This window comes from Rhinopithecus roxellana, chromosome 19 (assembly GCF_007565055.1).
Source record: "Rhinopithecus roxellana isolate Shanxi Qingling chromosome 19, ASM756505v1, whole genome shotgun sequence".
Classification (NCBI taxonomy): Eukaryota; Metazoa; Chordata; class Mammalia; order Primates; family Cercopithecidae; genus Rhinopithecus; species Rhinopithecus roxellana.
In genome coordinates, this window is record NC_044567.1 from 45,303,382 (window position 1) to 45,315,594 (window position 12,213).

General features: G+C 48.7%; 2 protein-coding genes across 3 annotated transcripts in view; both read left to right on the forward strand.

Moving 5' to 3' along the window:
* Nucleotides 1–7,576, forward strand: part of NLRP1 (NLR family pyrin domain containing 1) — a 76,742-nt gene extending 69,166 nt beyond the window's left edge. Inside the window, exons 17-18 of the mRNA XM_030922963.1 lie at nt 3,078–3,207; nt 7,073–7,576. Coding sequence (XP_030778823.1) covers nt 3,078–3,193 — 116 coding nt within the window. The 3' untranslated portion in view covers nt 3,194–3,207; nt 7,073–7,576. The remainder of the gene's footprint in view (nt 1–3,077; nt 3,208–7,072) is intronic.
* Nucleotides 7,577–7,793: 217 nt separating this feature from the next.
* LOC104656205 lies at nt 7,794–9,499 on the forward strand. 2 transcript variants are annotated; one of them, XM_010355839.2, is made up of 2 exons: nt 7,794–8,908; nt 8,989–9,499. In XM_010355839.2, the coding sequence occupies exon 1, from the start codon at nt 7,986–7,988 to the stop codon at nt 8,343–8,345; it is 360 nt and encodes a 119-aa protein (XP_010354141.2). In that variant the 5' UTR covers nt 7,794–7,985; the 3' UTR covers nt 8,346–8,908; nt 8,989–9,499. The 2 variants fall into 2 exon arrangements, with proteins under 2 accessions (XP_010354141.2, XP_030778830.1); XM_030922970.1 differs by having other exon boundaries at nt 7,943–8,908.
* Nucleotides 9,500–12,213: the final 2,714 nt, after the last annotated feature.

Below are 12,213 nucleotides of genomic sequence, written 5' to 3' on the forward strand. Positions count from 1 at the left end.
TTCGTTGCACAGAAACTAATATAACCGTGGTGCACAAGTTCTGGTCAAATGAGAAAGAAGTCACCCCATGATCTCATTATCCAAACAATACAAAAATTCTCTTTCCTCTTTCCATTCCAGTCTTTCTCTGCAGGAACACTTTTTCATCTTGTTATCATCCTAGTACATGGGGTTTTAAATCTTGTTGTTGTTGTTGTTGTTTACTTTGATTTAGATCATCGCAAGCATCCCTCAAGCTATTTAAGAGTTTTCAGGATAATCTTCCCCTGATGCCTGCATGACTCCTTGCAGTAGATGTATCATTTAATTAACTGTTCTCCTCTTGTTCTGACATTGAGTTTGCTTCCAATTTTTTGCCACGATAAGCAGTACTGCACTACACATCTTTCTGCAGAGAGCTTTTCTTTATCCTTTAGATCACTGTCTTGAAGTCAATACTAAAGGATAGGATGATTGTATCAGAGGACGTCAATAGTCTCATGACTTTCTCTATTTTGCAATAGCTTCCCTCATGCTGGATGCAGTGGCTCAAGCCTGTAATTCTCACACTTTAAGAGGCCAAGAAGGAGGATCACTTGAGGCCAGGAGTTCAAGGCCACTCTAGGCAACATAGCAAGACTCTGTCTCTACAAAACAAATCTATTTTATTTTTTATTTTTCTTTTGAGACAGGGTCTTGCTCGGTCACCCAGGCTGGAGTGCAGTGGTGCAATCTCAGCTCACTGCAACCTCTGCCTGCTAGGTTCAAGTGATTCTCCTGCCTCAGCCATCTGAGTAGCTGGGATTACAGGTGCACACTACCATAACCAGCTAATTTTATTTTATTTTTTTTCTGAGACCAAGTCTCACTCTGTCCCCCAGGCTGGAGTGCAATGGCACGATGTCAGCTCATCACAACCTCTGCCTCCATAGTTCAAGCAATTCTCCTGCCTCAGCCTCCTGAGTAGCTAGGATTACAGGCGTGCGCCACCATGCCCAGCTAATTTTTGGATTTTTAGTAGAGATGGGGTTTCAATCTTTTCGGCCAGGCTGGTCTCAAACTCTTGACCTTGTGATCTGCTCACCTCAGCCTCCCAAAGTGCTGAGATTACAGACGTGAGCCACTGTGCCTGCCCGCTAGCTAATTTTTTTCTTTTCTTTCTTTTTTTTTTTTTTTGAGACGGAGTCTCACTTTGTCGCCCAGGCTGGAGTGCAGTGGTGCAATCTCAACTCACTGTGACCTCTGCCCCCCAGGTTCAAGCAATTCTCCTGCCTCAGCCTCCTGAGTTTCCAGTAGCTGGGACTACAGGCACGTCCCACCATGCCTGGCTAATTTTTTGTATCTTTAATACAGATGGAGTTTCACCATGTTAGCCAGGATGATCTCGATCTCCTGACCTTGTGATCCACTGACCTCAGCCTCCCAGTGGGATTATAGGCGTGAGCCACCACGCCCAGCCAATTTTTGTATTTGTAGTAGAGATGGGGTTTCACCATGTTTCCCAGGCTCGTCTGGAACTCCTGGACTCAAGCAATCTGCCCGCCTCGGCCTCCCAAAGTGTTGGGGTTACAAGCGTGAGCCACCATGCCTGGCTGAATTTTGTGATTCTTTAATGGCTGGTTTTTGTTTTCTTTTGATTTTAGAAGGCCTTAATTTGAAGACCTTTAATTTAATTTAATTTAATTTAATTTAATTTAATTTAATTTATTTGAAGGCAGTTTGAGGGAGAACAAAATGTGCTCATGGTTATTTTTCCTTACTTTAGTTGAGTATATCTATAATATAATTTATGATTATAACCATTTTTAAGTGTAAGCACATTCACCTCAATGTGCAACAATCACCACTGTCCATCTCCAGAACTTTTTCATCTTCCTTACTTGAAACTCTGTACCCATTAAATAATAATTCCCCATTCCTGCCTCCTTTCAGCCCCTGGGAACCACTATTCTACTTTCTGTCTCTTTAAATTTGACTGCTCTAGAAACCTTATATAAGTAGAATCATACAATCATTGTCTTTTTGTGCTTGCTGCTTTCACTTACCACAAAGTGTTCAAGGTTCATCCATGGTATTGCATGTGTCAGAATTTCCTTTTTATTTATTTATTTATTTATTTATTTATTTATTTATTTATTTATTTGAGATGGAGTTTCACTCTTGTTGCCCACTCTGGAGTGCAGTGGTGCAGTCTCAGCTCACTGCAACCTCCATCACCTGGGTTCAAGACATTCTCCTGCCTCAGCCTCCCAAGTAGCTGGGATTATAGGTATCCACTATCATGCCCAGCTAATTTTTTTTTGTGTGTGTGTGTGTGTGTGTGTGTGTGTGTGTTTTTAGTAGAGACAGGGTTTCACCATGTTGGCCAGGCTGGTCTCAAACTCCTGACCTCAGGTGATCTCTCGCCTCGGCTTTCCAAAGTGCTGGGATTACAGGCATGAGCCACTGCACCTGACCAGAATTTCCTTCCTTTTAAGGTAGGAAAACATCCCATTGTGTGTCTATGCCACATTTTGGTTATCTATTCATCTGTTGATGGACACGTGTGTTGTGTCCACGTTTTGGCTATTGTGAATAATGCTGCCATGAACGTAGGTGTACAGATGTCTCTTTGAAACCTTGTTTTCAACTCTTTTGGGTATACACCCAGCAGGGGAACTGCTGGATTATCCTCACAGTTCTTAACCATTTAGTGTGGGTCAGCTTCTGGGTGGATAGAGGAATGGAAGGAGGAGAAGAATGATGTTGCTGAATTGGCTGTTGACAAATTTTTTTTTTTTTTTTTTTTTTTGAGAAAGAGTTTTGTTCTTTTTGCCCAGACTGGAGTGCAATGGTGCAATTTCGGCTCACTGCAACCTCCACCTCTTAAATTCCAGCAATTCTCCTGCCTTAGCCTCCCAGGTAACTGGGATTACAGGCAGCCACTCCCACGCCCGGCTAATTTTGTATTTTTAGTCGAGACGGAGTTTCACCATGTTGGTCGGGATGGTCTCGAACTCCTGACCTCAGGCAATCCACCCGCATCAGCCTCCCAAAGTGCTGGGATTACAGGTGTGAGCCACCACGCCTGACCCTGTTTGATGATTCTTGTTCTATAGGGGCGGCACAAAGAGAAGAGGACAGAGCACAAGTAATCAAATCTATTCTCTCTGAGGAAGATCATATGCAGAGAGCAGAGGTCTGTGTGTGTGAAAGAAAACGGGGAAGAGGATGAAAATGTCCAGAGTGGTGAGTTCTGCTGGGCCCTGGATTGAAGCTGAGATGCTGGAAGCGCTAAGTTCTCTCTAGTGGGAGAAAAAACACCGTGGAAAGGTAAACATTTGATGCAGAACCACAGCACTGAGCAGGAAGAAGCCATCAGTGCCCAGCTAGGCTAAACTAGACCTGCGGTAGGCTGTGAGTAGGGCCAGCTTCCTGGAGGTGCAACCTGTGCAATGGCAGTAGGCCCCCATGCTTGGGGTTTAATGCATGGCAGTCACTGCCTTGAAATTCTTAATAATTGTATCTTTGAATTTGTGCTTTGTAAGTGAAGTCTGATGGGACCTGGAGCGTGCATAGGGGCAGGAAGGGAGGATAGGGAGGCTTGGAGCCACAGCTCATGTGGAATCCCGCCTGCCAGGTGCCACCTCACAGCCCCCAGACAGGTTCTTGGCTTCCCGCTGTCTGCCCCATGGAGCCCCAGGCTTTACTCAGCCTCCCCTTCTCTGCCTTGCTCAGCAACCACTGCTACACCGATCCCCAGCAGGGGACTGGGTGGAGCACAGGGATGGTCAGCACTGGATGTGAGCTCCCAGAGCCTCTCAGGGTGGGTCAGGCAGCTGACCCTGCATTGGGCTAGAAGTACCACAGCACCATCAGCAGGTGACTAGGCCTATCCAAGCACATCCTGGTGTAGAGGTTGCAATACACTTGGAAGTTTCCCATCAACTGTGGGTTTGGGTAGTGGACCTGTGGAAAGGGGGGATTCCTGGCTTGACTTCCCTTCTCCCAGCCAGGGCATGCACAGAAATTAGAAATGGGCAGGAGAGAAATTCGGCAGCCAGTTGCAAAGCAACCATGGTTTCCAGGATCACAAACAGCTCTAGCCCAGGCAGCAGAGATTCCTGCAAGGTCCTTCTCTCCCACCCACCCATGGACACATACATCCCACCACCACCGCCACCAAAGCTTGTTTCCTCAGCTGGGCATGAACACTTCGAGCTAAAAGTGGCCTTTGTGAATTTTGCCTCTTGCTCTGTGCACACATTCTAAAGGGAACAAGTCTTTTGCTGCAAGGTGAGGCCCAGGATGTGACCTGGGAAAGGCTAACAGGATACAGTCTTTGATGGTGAGCAGGCCTGGGGTGGGTAGCTGAGGGGGTGGGGATTGGGAGGTGTACCTCTTACCCTTGGGTCAGAGAGACATGGGTTAGAACCCCAGCAGTCAGTATTTTATTCTATTTCATTGTATTCTATTCTAGTATAGTCTGTATAGTCTAGTATAGTCTAGTCTAGTATTTTTTTTGAGACAGAGTCTCAGTCTATCACCCAGGTTGGTGTGCAGTGGTGCGATCTCAGCTCACTGCCACCTGCGCCTCCCAGGTTCAAGCGATTCTCATGCCTCAGCCTCCCGAGTAGCTGGGATTATAGCATGCGCCACCACGCCTGGCTAATTTTTGTATTTTTAGTAGAAGGTGGTTTTGCCATGTTGACCGCACTGGTCTCGAACTCCTGACCTCGGGTGATCCACCCACCTCAGCCTCCCAAAGAGTTGGGATTACAAACATGAGCCACCACACCCAGCCCCCAGCAGTCAGCATTAGCAGCAGATTTTAGATTCCTTCACTTCTCAGCCTGTTTCCTCATTGGAACATTGGAGAAAATACTGGTGCCCAGTTTAGGGGGTCATGAAAATTAAGTGAGACCATCTCCGCAGAAATGTTGAGCACAGTTCCTAGCATACAGTCAGTGCTCAGTGATTGCTGCTGCTGCTGTTATGATCTATGTGTGTCCTAGGATTCCTCACAGAGGGGGGTCACCAACACGGTCAACTGGCCGTTGTCCAGATCCAGGCTTTGGCCTCAAATCCTTGATTCCTATTGACTCAGACAGTGTATCTTTCTTCCAGAGGTAGAATGAATCCCTAAATGGATGAAGAAAACCTATCAAAGTATAGCCCAGGAGCAAAGATCCTCCTAGAAGAGGCCTCTCTCACCTCTGGGAGGGGTATGTCCTCTGGGCAGGTCCCAGAAACAGGAGCTAAAGGCAACCTTTGTCCATTCGGGGTCTTTTGGCGGATGCTGGCTCCAGGCCCTGGACTCAGAAGATTTTTCCTGGAACACTCAGGTGCCGAGCAGAGAGTGACGTTGTAGCTTGGGACCCTCTGGTAACTGTCCTGGCAGGGATGTCTAGGCGTCCTAAAGTCCCTGGCCTGGGACAAAGTTAGCTCTTGTTGCTGGGCACAGGCATAGCTTGCACCAGGGTGAGGCCATGGAGTAAGTCAAGCTCTCTCAATACCTGACAGATAGAGCCCCCAGGGGTCACCTGGGCTGGGACCAGCACTGTTTTGCAGTATATTCATTTCTGTACAGGTATACCAGCTAAAAAATAACAAGATATCCTAGAGACACCTGGGCCTCTGCTGTCTGAGCTCCGGATTTAGCCTCACGTCTTCTCAATATGCAAAAGGCCCTGCAGTTACTAAAGCATTTTTAACACCTGCACTCCTCACTTACACCCAGCTCTGCCCCAGTAAGCCTTTGTATGGTTCTGCCCCAGACCCTCTTGGTTACTGAGACTTCCCCACTACCTACTCCCACTTAAACCTCATAGGTCGGTTTGGGTGACTTTCTCAATGCCACAGCCTTACATAAAGCTCTTCCATCCCATTCTACACACCCTTCCATTCCACCCTGAAAACCCTCCCATTGCACCCTACACACCCTTTCATTCTAGCCTCACACCCTTCCATTTATCCATCACACAATTCCATTTCACCCTTCCTACCCTTCCATTCCATTGTTCACACCATTTCATTACAACCTTCATATTCTTCCACTCCACCTTACACACCTTGTATTCCATCCTTGACACTCTTCCAGTCCACTACGTGTCCTTCTGTTTCTCTCTTCACATCTTCCATTCCACCCTAAGCATCCTCCCATTTCACCCTTCACACCCTTCAATTCCACCCTTCACACCCCTCCATGACATCCTTCAAGCTCTTCCATTCCACCCTAAACATCCTCCCATTCCACTTTTCAAACTCTGGTCCTTCCATGTCCTTCCATTCTGCCTTTTGCAACCTTCCATTCCATTCTTCACATTCTTTCAGTCCACCTAAACCATCCTTCCATTCCACCCTCCATACCTTTCCATTTCACCCTTCATATACTTCCATCGAGCTGGGCACAGTGGCTCATGCCAGTAATCCTAGCACTTTGGGAGGCCGAGGCAGGTGGATCACTTGAGGTCAGGAAGTTCGAGACCAGCCTGGCCAATGTGGTGAAACCCTGTCTCTACTACAAACACTAAAAATTAGCCAGGCGTGATGGTGTGCGCATGTAATCCCAGCTACTCAGAGGCTGAGGTAGGAGAATTGCTTGAACCCGGGAGGCGGAGGTTGCAGTGAGCCGAGATCGCTCAACTGTACTCCAGCCTGGACAACAGAGCAAGACTCCATCTCAAAAAAAAAAAAAAAGGAACTGCACATTTTACATTTCCAGGATCACGGATGAGGGTTCCATCTTCTCCTCATCCAGCCAACTGGAAGCCCTTTTAGGTGAGGGGGTTAAGCTATGAGAACCAGAGTTTGCTGCTGCCGTTATTTACTGCATCATTCATTCAGCAAAAATCTGAGTACCTACCACTACCTAGTAGGCTCTGGCCATGCAAGAAGTCGCTGGCAATGCTGTAAGATAGAGAGGGACAGCACCCTGGTTACAGTGTTTCAGCACCCTGACCTTGGTTCACCCCCAGCCTTTCACTTGCAGGAGGCAGGGAGTTAGTTCTCTGATGCAGTTTGGATATGCTGCAACTAACAAAGCTGGCCAGCGGACCCCTCCAATCTACTGGGACTCAAATAAATCCAAGTAATTGTTCTCCCTCCATTCCAGGAGGGAACACCAGCCGGCCTTGGAACCTCAGGTGCAACAGAGACGCCAGGAGATGCTAGTGCGCAGCAGCCTGTGGCAGTACCAGTGAAGCCAGAGAGGGCTTGGTGGATGACAAGGAGACCTGAGTAGACCCCAGGGGGGTCTGAGAAATGGGCTTAGGTGAGGCGGGTCTTTGAAGGATTTATTCTTAATCATATGTGAGATGCTCAAAAGGCTGGAGTCCTGCTTTTGTGGGTGAAGAGCAAGAAGAGAAAACAGGTTGTACAGATACAAATGTAGACGGAGAGACAAAGAAAAAAGGAAGAAGGCAGAGAAATTCACCAATTCTTTAGCTGTATTATCTCTGGACCTTGGGATTGTGGGAGGCTTTATTTTACACTGATTTTGCCTATACTGTGTTCTCAATTTCTAGTTTTCTACAAAGATGATGTGTTAGCTTTTTCACGTATTAAGATTAAAATTTAAAACAGACCACACAATAAATATTTCTTTTAAAAGGAGAAATATGCCCTGGGGAAGCTCCCCACGCAGCTGAGAACCTGGCTGGTTGCATTTCGGCTTCTTAGGTGCCAAGCCTGCTCGTGCCCTGGGGTCCCAGCCAGCGGCTCGCGCTTCCTCCCCCTTGCGCCGCCAGTCTGGTTGCCATGGAGACAAACCTTGCTGCGCAAAGACTGCCGAGCTGCCCGCCGGGGAGCTGGAACCCGGCGAGCCAGCCTCTGCAACAGGCTGGGGGCGGAAGGAGGAGCCAGGCGAAGCGGCGCCTCCGCTGAGAGGCCCGGCGGACCCTGCAGAGGTCCCCTGCCCCTCTGGCTCCGCCCCCACCCGGGGCTGTAGAAATACAGCCGCAGCCCAGACCACCGCCCTCTGCGCTCCGACCCAGACCCAGCTGACCCACCTACCCGCGATCCTGCCCATGGCTGACGGACTCTTTCAGCGCAGACCCTGGGGTCCCGAGCAGATTCGCCCGGACCCCGAGTCCGAAGGCCTGTTTGACAAGCCTCCCCCGGAAGACCCTCCCGCTGCCCGCGCGCCCAGGTCCGCGTCGGCCGCGGGCAAGAAGGCTGGTCGGCGCGCGGGCGGGAGGGCGCAGGGGGGCCGCGCCGGGCAGCCCCCGAAGGCCGAATCGCGCCCCCAGCCCAAGGAGGAGGCGCCTCCACTGGTCGAGGGCTGCTATCTCGACCCTTTTCCACACCTCTCCATCTTCATCTACGCAGCCATCGCCTTCTCCATCACCTCCTGCATCTTTACCTATATCCATTTACAGCTTGCCTGAGTGGCCAGCGCGGGACGGGGTGGGCGCAGGACCGAGCGGGGAGGGAAAGGGAAAACAGGGCTCGGCATTTTGTGTTTTGGAACACACCCCTTTCATGTAGCTTTCGATGCTTGTTTCTTTCCTTCTTTGTTGTCACTATCTTTGTCTATCAGTAGGAAAGTACAAAGTAGCTGCCGGCAATGAAACAAGGGTGCCGTTTGCACCTGCAAGTTAGGGGTGGGGGCGTTTAGAATTCTGGGGTGTGATTGAACCCCGTTTATAATTAGGAGAATGTCGCTGGACCCCTACCACTCTGTGACGCAGGGGCACGCGCAGGGAGCCCATCATTTTGTGTTTGGGGAGCTCAGAGTGCGCCCAACCTTGGATTCTTTAAGGGATGAGCCAGATCCAGACCCGCGGCCTTCTAGAGAGGATCCCGCGGGGAGGGTCGGCGCCCTGGCCCGGGCTGGGCCGGAGCCCTGTGATGCTGCATCGCCCCCAGGAGGAGCCAGCTGTGCCCCGGAGTTGGCACGGCCGAGAGAGGACAAGACTGCGCAGCAGGCGTAGCTGGAGGGCGGGACTCGGTAAGTGGCGTTCGTCGGGGTTTCGTGCTGCGCCCCCAGGGGCTCTGGCTGACCACGACTGTGCGTTTTTCCTGCCTTAGACTTTGTTGTCGCTGCGTGGAGGAGCCGGAGGAACTGTCTTACCAAAAGACCACGCTCTGGAAGTGTCCGGGACTCGCGGGACCTGTGGCTGCAAACCCCACTGGGACGTAGGCCCAGAGCTGGTGCACTCCTCAGGATGAGACTCTGGAACCCTAGCCGGGGTCCACGGGAGGGCTGTCCTTGGGGACTCTAGGATGGCTTCGTCCTGGCCCGGAGCCTTTCTGGAGCTGTGGCACCCAAGACAAAAGGGGCTGAGGGATTTGTCATTGACAAGAGTTAGTGCGGGAAAACCACGTGACCCCTAGGGGTTTGTCATCTTAGACTCAAAAGGCTTAATACCAGAAACCACCTTGGCAAGATATTTACCCACCGGCCGTCTCTGTTTACTCATGAATGTTAAATGTCAAAACGCAACGCTCTAACCCTGCATAGTCTTTACTTGCAAATGTCTGGAATCTGTAATTGTGATATCTCTGATGGAATAAATTATCTCTTTTTCAGTCTCCTCTATATTCAGTTCTCCATTAATTTCCAACTCTGCAGTGGACCCTGCCCAACTTCCTAGTCTGCTCCACAGCATTCCCTACTGTCCCTCCAAAACAGACTTAACCCCATGACCCAGTATTCCAAAATATAGCCTCTCCCTCCACTGAATAGCTACAAGGCCCTTCGATGGCATCTTTCTCCACATCCGGTCCTCACAACACGCTGGTATCCGAGTCTACCATCCTTTTATGACAGATCAGCCACTATCCCATTGTGGCATTACCTACTGCCCCTCAGTATTTAGTCTCCACTTGCTTCCTTTACGAAGACCAAGTACAGTCCCCCAGCTAAGCTCTGGAATTTGCCCTGTGGGTCTTTACAAACTCCCTGTTTTCCAACATGAGGGCCTTGCCATTTCTCAGTTCTGACTTCCCATAATCCCATATCACTCTGTGCCTTGATGTCTTGTCCCCGGACACTTATTTCAGCGCCACAAGTATGACATCCACTGTTCCCCAATGTCAGCCTGTGCTTTACAATCACAGTTTACTACAACAATTTCCCCACAGCAATCGGTGGCACTATTTCCCAAAATTACGTCTCCAGGCCGGGCGCCGTGGATCACAAGGTCAAGAGATTGAAACCATCCTAGCTAACATGGTGAAACCCCATCTCTACTAAAAATACAAAAAAAAAAAAAAAAAAAATTAGCCGGGCGTGGTGACCGGCGCCTGTAGTCCCAGCTACTCGGGAGGCTGAGGCAGAAGAATGGTGTGAACCCGGGAGGCAGAGCTTGCAGTGAGCAGAGATTGCACCATAGTACTCCAGCCTGGGTGACTGAGCAAGACTCCGTTTAAAAAAAAAAAAAAAAAAAAAAAATATGTCTCCAAAGGACCACAATATTTATCCCTCACTGGTTTCCAGCTTTCAATCTTGAATATTCGATCTTCTGGTATCTCTTAGTATTAAGTACTCACGGACTCCCAACATATAGCCTAGCACTCTCCAAACATTTGATCTCAATGTCTCCCTTTCACACATCCCCTGTTATCTCTCATACAGTCCCTCAGCGACTACTCAGGATATGATCCCCCAGCTTCCTTTCCTCAGCCAATCTCCTAACAGTAGACTCGTCCCTCTCTTCCCAAAACCAAAGTTCCCTGTTCCTCAACATTCGATCACTGTTCCACAATATCATGGCCCTTTTTGTGCCAACAAATCTGGGCCTCCATTTTTTTTTTCGAGACGGAGTCTCTCTCTGTGGTGCAGTGGCCAGCTCACTGCAATCTCCACCTCCCAGGTTCAAGTGATTCTCGTGCTTCAGCCTCCCAACTAGCTGGGACTACAGGTGAGTGCCACCATGCCCAGCTAATTTTTTTTTTTTTTTTTTTTTTTTTTTTTGAGACTGAGACTCACTCTGTGCCCCAGGCTGGAATGCAGTGGCCTGATCTTGGCTCACTGCAACCTCTGCCTACTGGGTTCAAACAATTCTCCTGCCTCAGCCTCCCGAGTAGCTGGCATTACAGGTATATGCCGCCATGCCCGGCTAACTTTTTTTGTATTTTTAGTAGAGACAGGATTTCACCATGTTGGCCAGGCTGGTCTTGAACTCCTGACCTCAAGTGATCCACCCACCTCAGCCTCCTAAAGTGCTGGGATTACAGGTGTGAGTCATTGTGCCCAGTCTGGGCCTCCATTTTCTACCCCAAATTCCAACACCTGGTTCCTATGACTATACTGTTATTAGATCCTATTGCCTCTACAATCTTAATATTGGCTTCAATATTCTGCTAAATATCCAGCGCCATTTGATCCCCTTACTTCAGTATTCATTGCATTGTTCCCCACATACTTGATTATTGTCTCAATATTGTACTCCAATCTTCCTTGACATTCACCCCATCCCCGCTGTCTCCAATATTAAACTCACTCCAGCCCCCAAATTCATTTTCTTTCCATACCCCCATATTCTCTCCTATCAGCCCATCTCTCTTCCCCATGTTTCTCCCGATTTCACTCTCCTTCAAATTCCTGGTTCCATAGAGTTCCAGTGCCTGGCCTGTATTTTCTAATCAATATTAAATTTCCATTACTCTCACATCATCTATATAATGAGATACTACTTAACACTCACTAAGTATTAAGTGCACACTTAATTTGTACACTTCAATGTGTACACACAATAAGTATGTACTTTTAGTGTCATCATGCATCTAAGCTGGCCAATTTTCCTCTTATATAGTTTGAGTTATAGTTTAGGTATCCCAGGAATATGTGATCACGTGTCTCTCTACTGCCCACCTAATTTCACTGTTACTGCTTACCTGTATTGAGCTTGCAACTGCACTCCAATTTCTGGGCGTCCAGTAAGAGTTTCCTTTGTCCAAAATATCAAGTCTTTCCCTGTCTGCTTAGTATACACAGACAGCCTTTTAGACCATAAAAACAAATGGGCCCCCAAGCCAGGTGCAGTGGTGCACACCTGTAGTCCCAGTTACTTGAGAGGCGGATGCAGGAGGATCCCTTGAGGCCAGACATTTGAAACCAGCTAGGCAACATGGCAGAGACCCCATCTCCAAATAAAACAAAACGAAAAACCAAACAAGGACCCATTTTTGGTGTCCTTGTGCCTTGCTGCTCAAGAATCAAATGCTAGAGTGTTATTAGCCTGGCTGGGGTCATATACCCATCTTTGGCTAAAAGGCAGAAGAGTCATCTTAATAGGCAATCCCATGAAA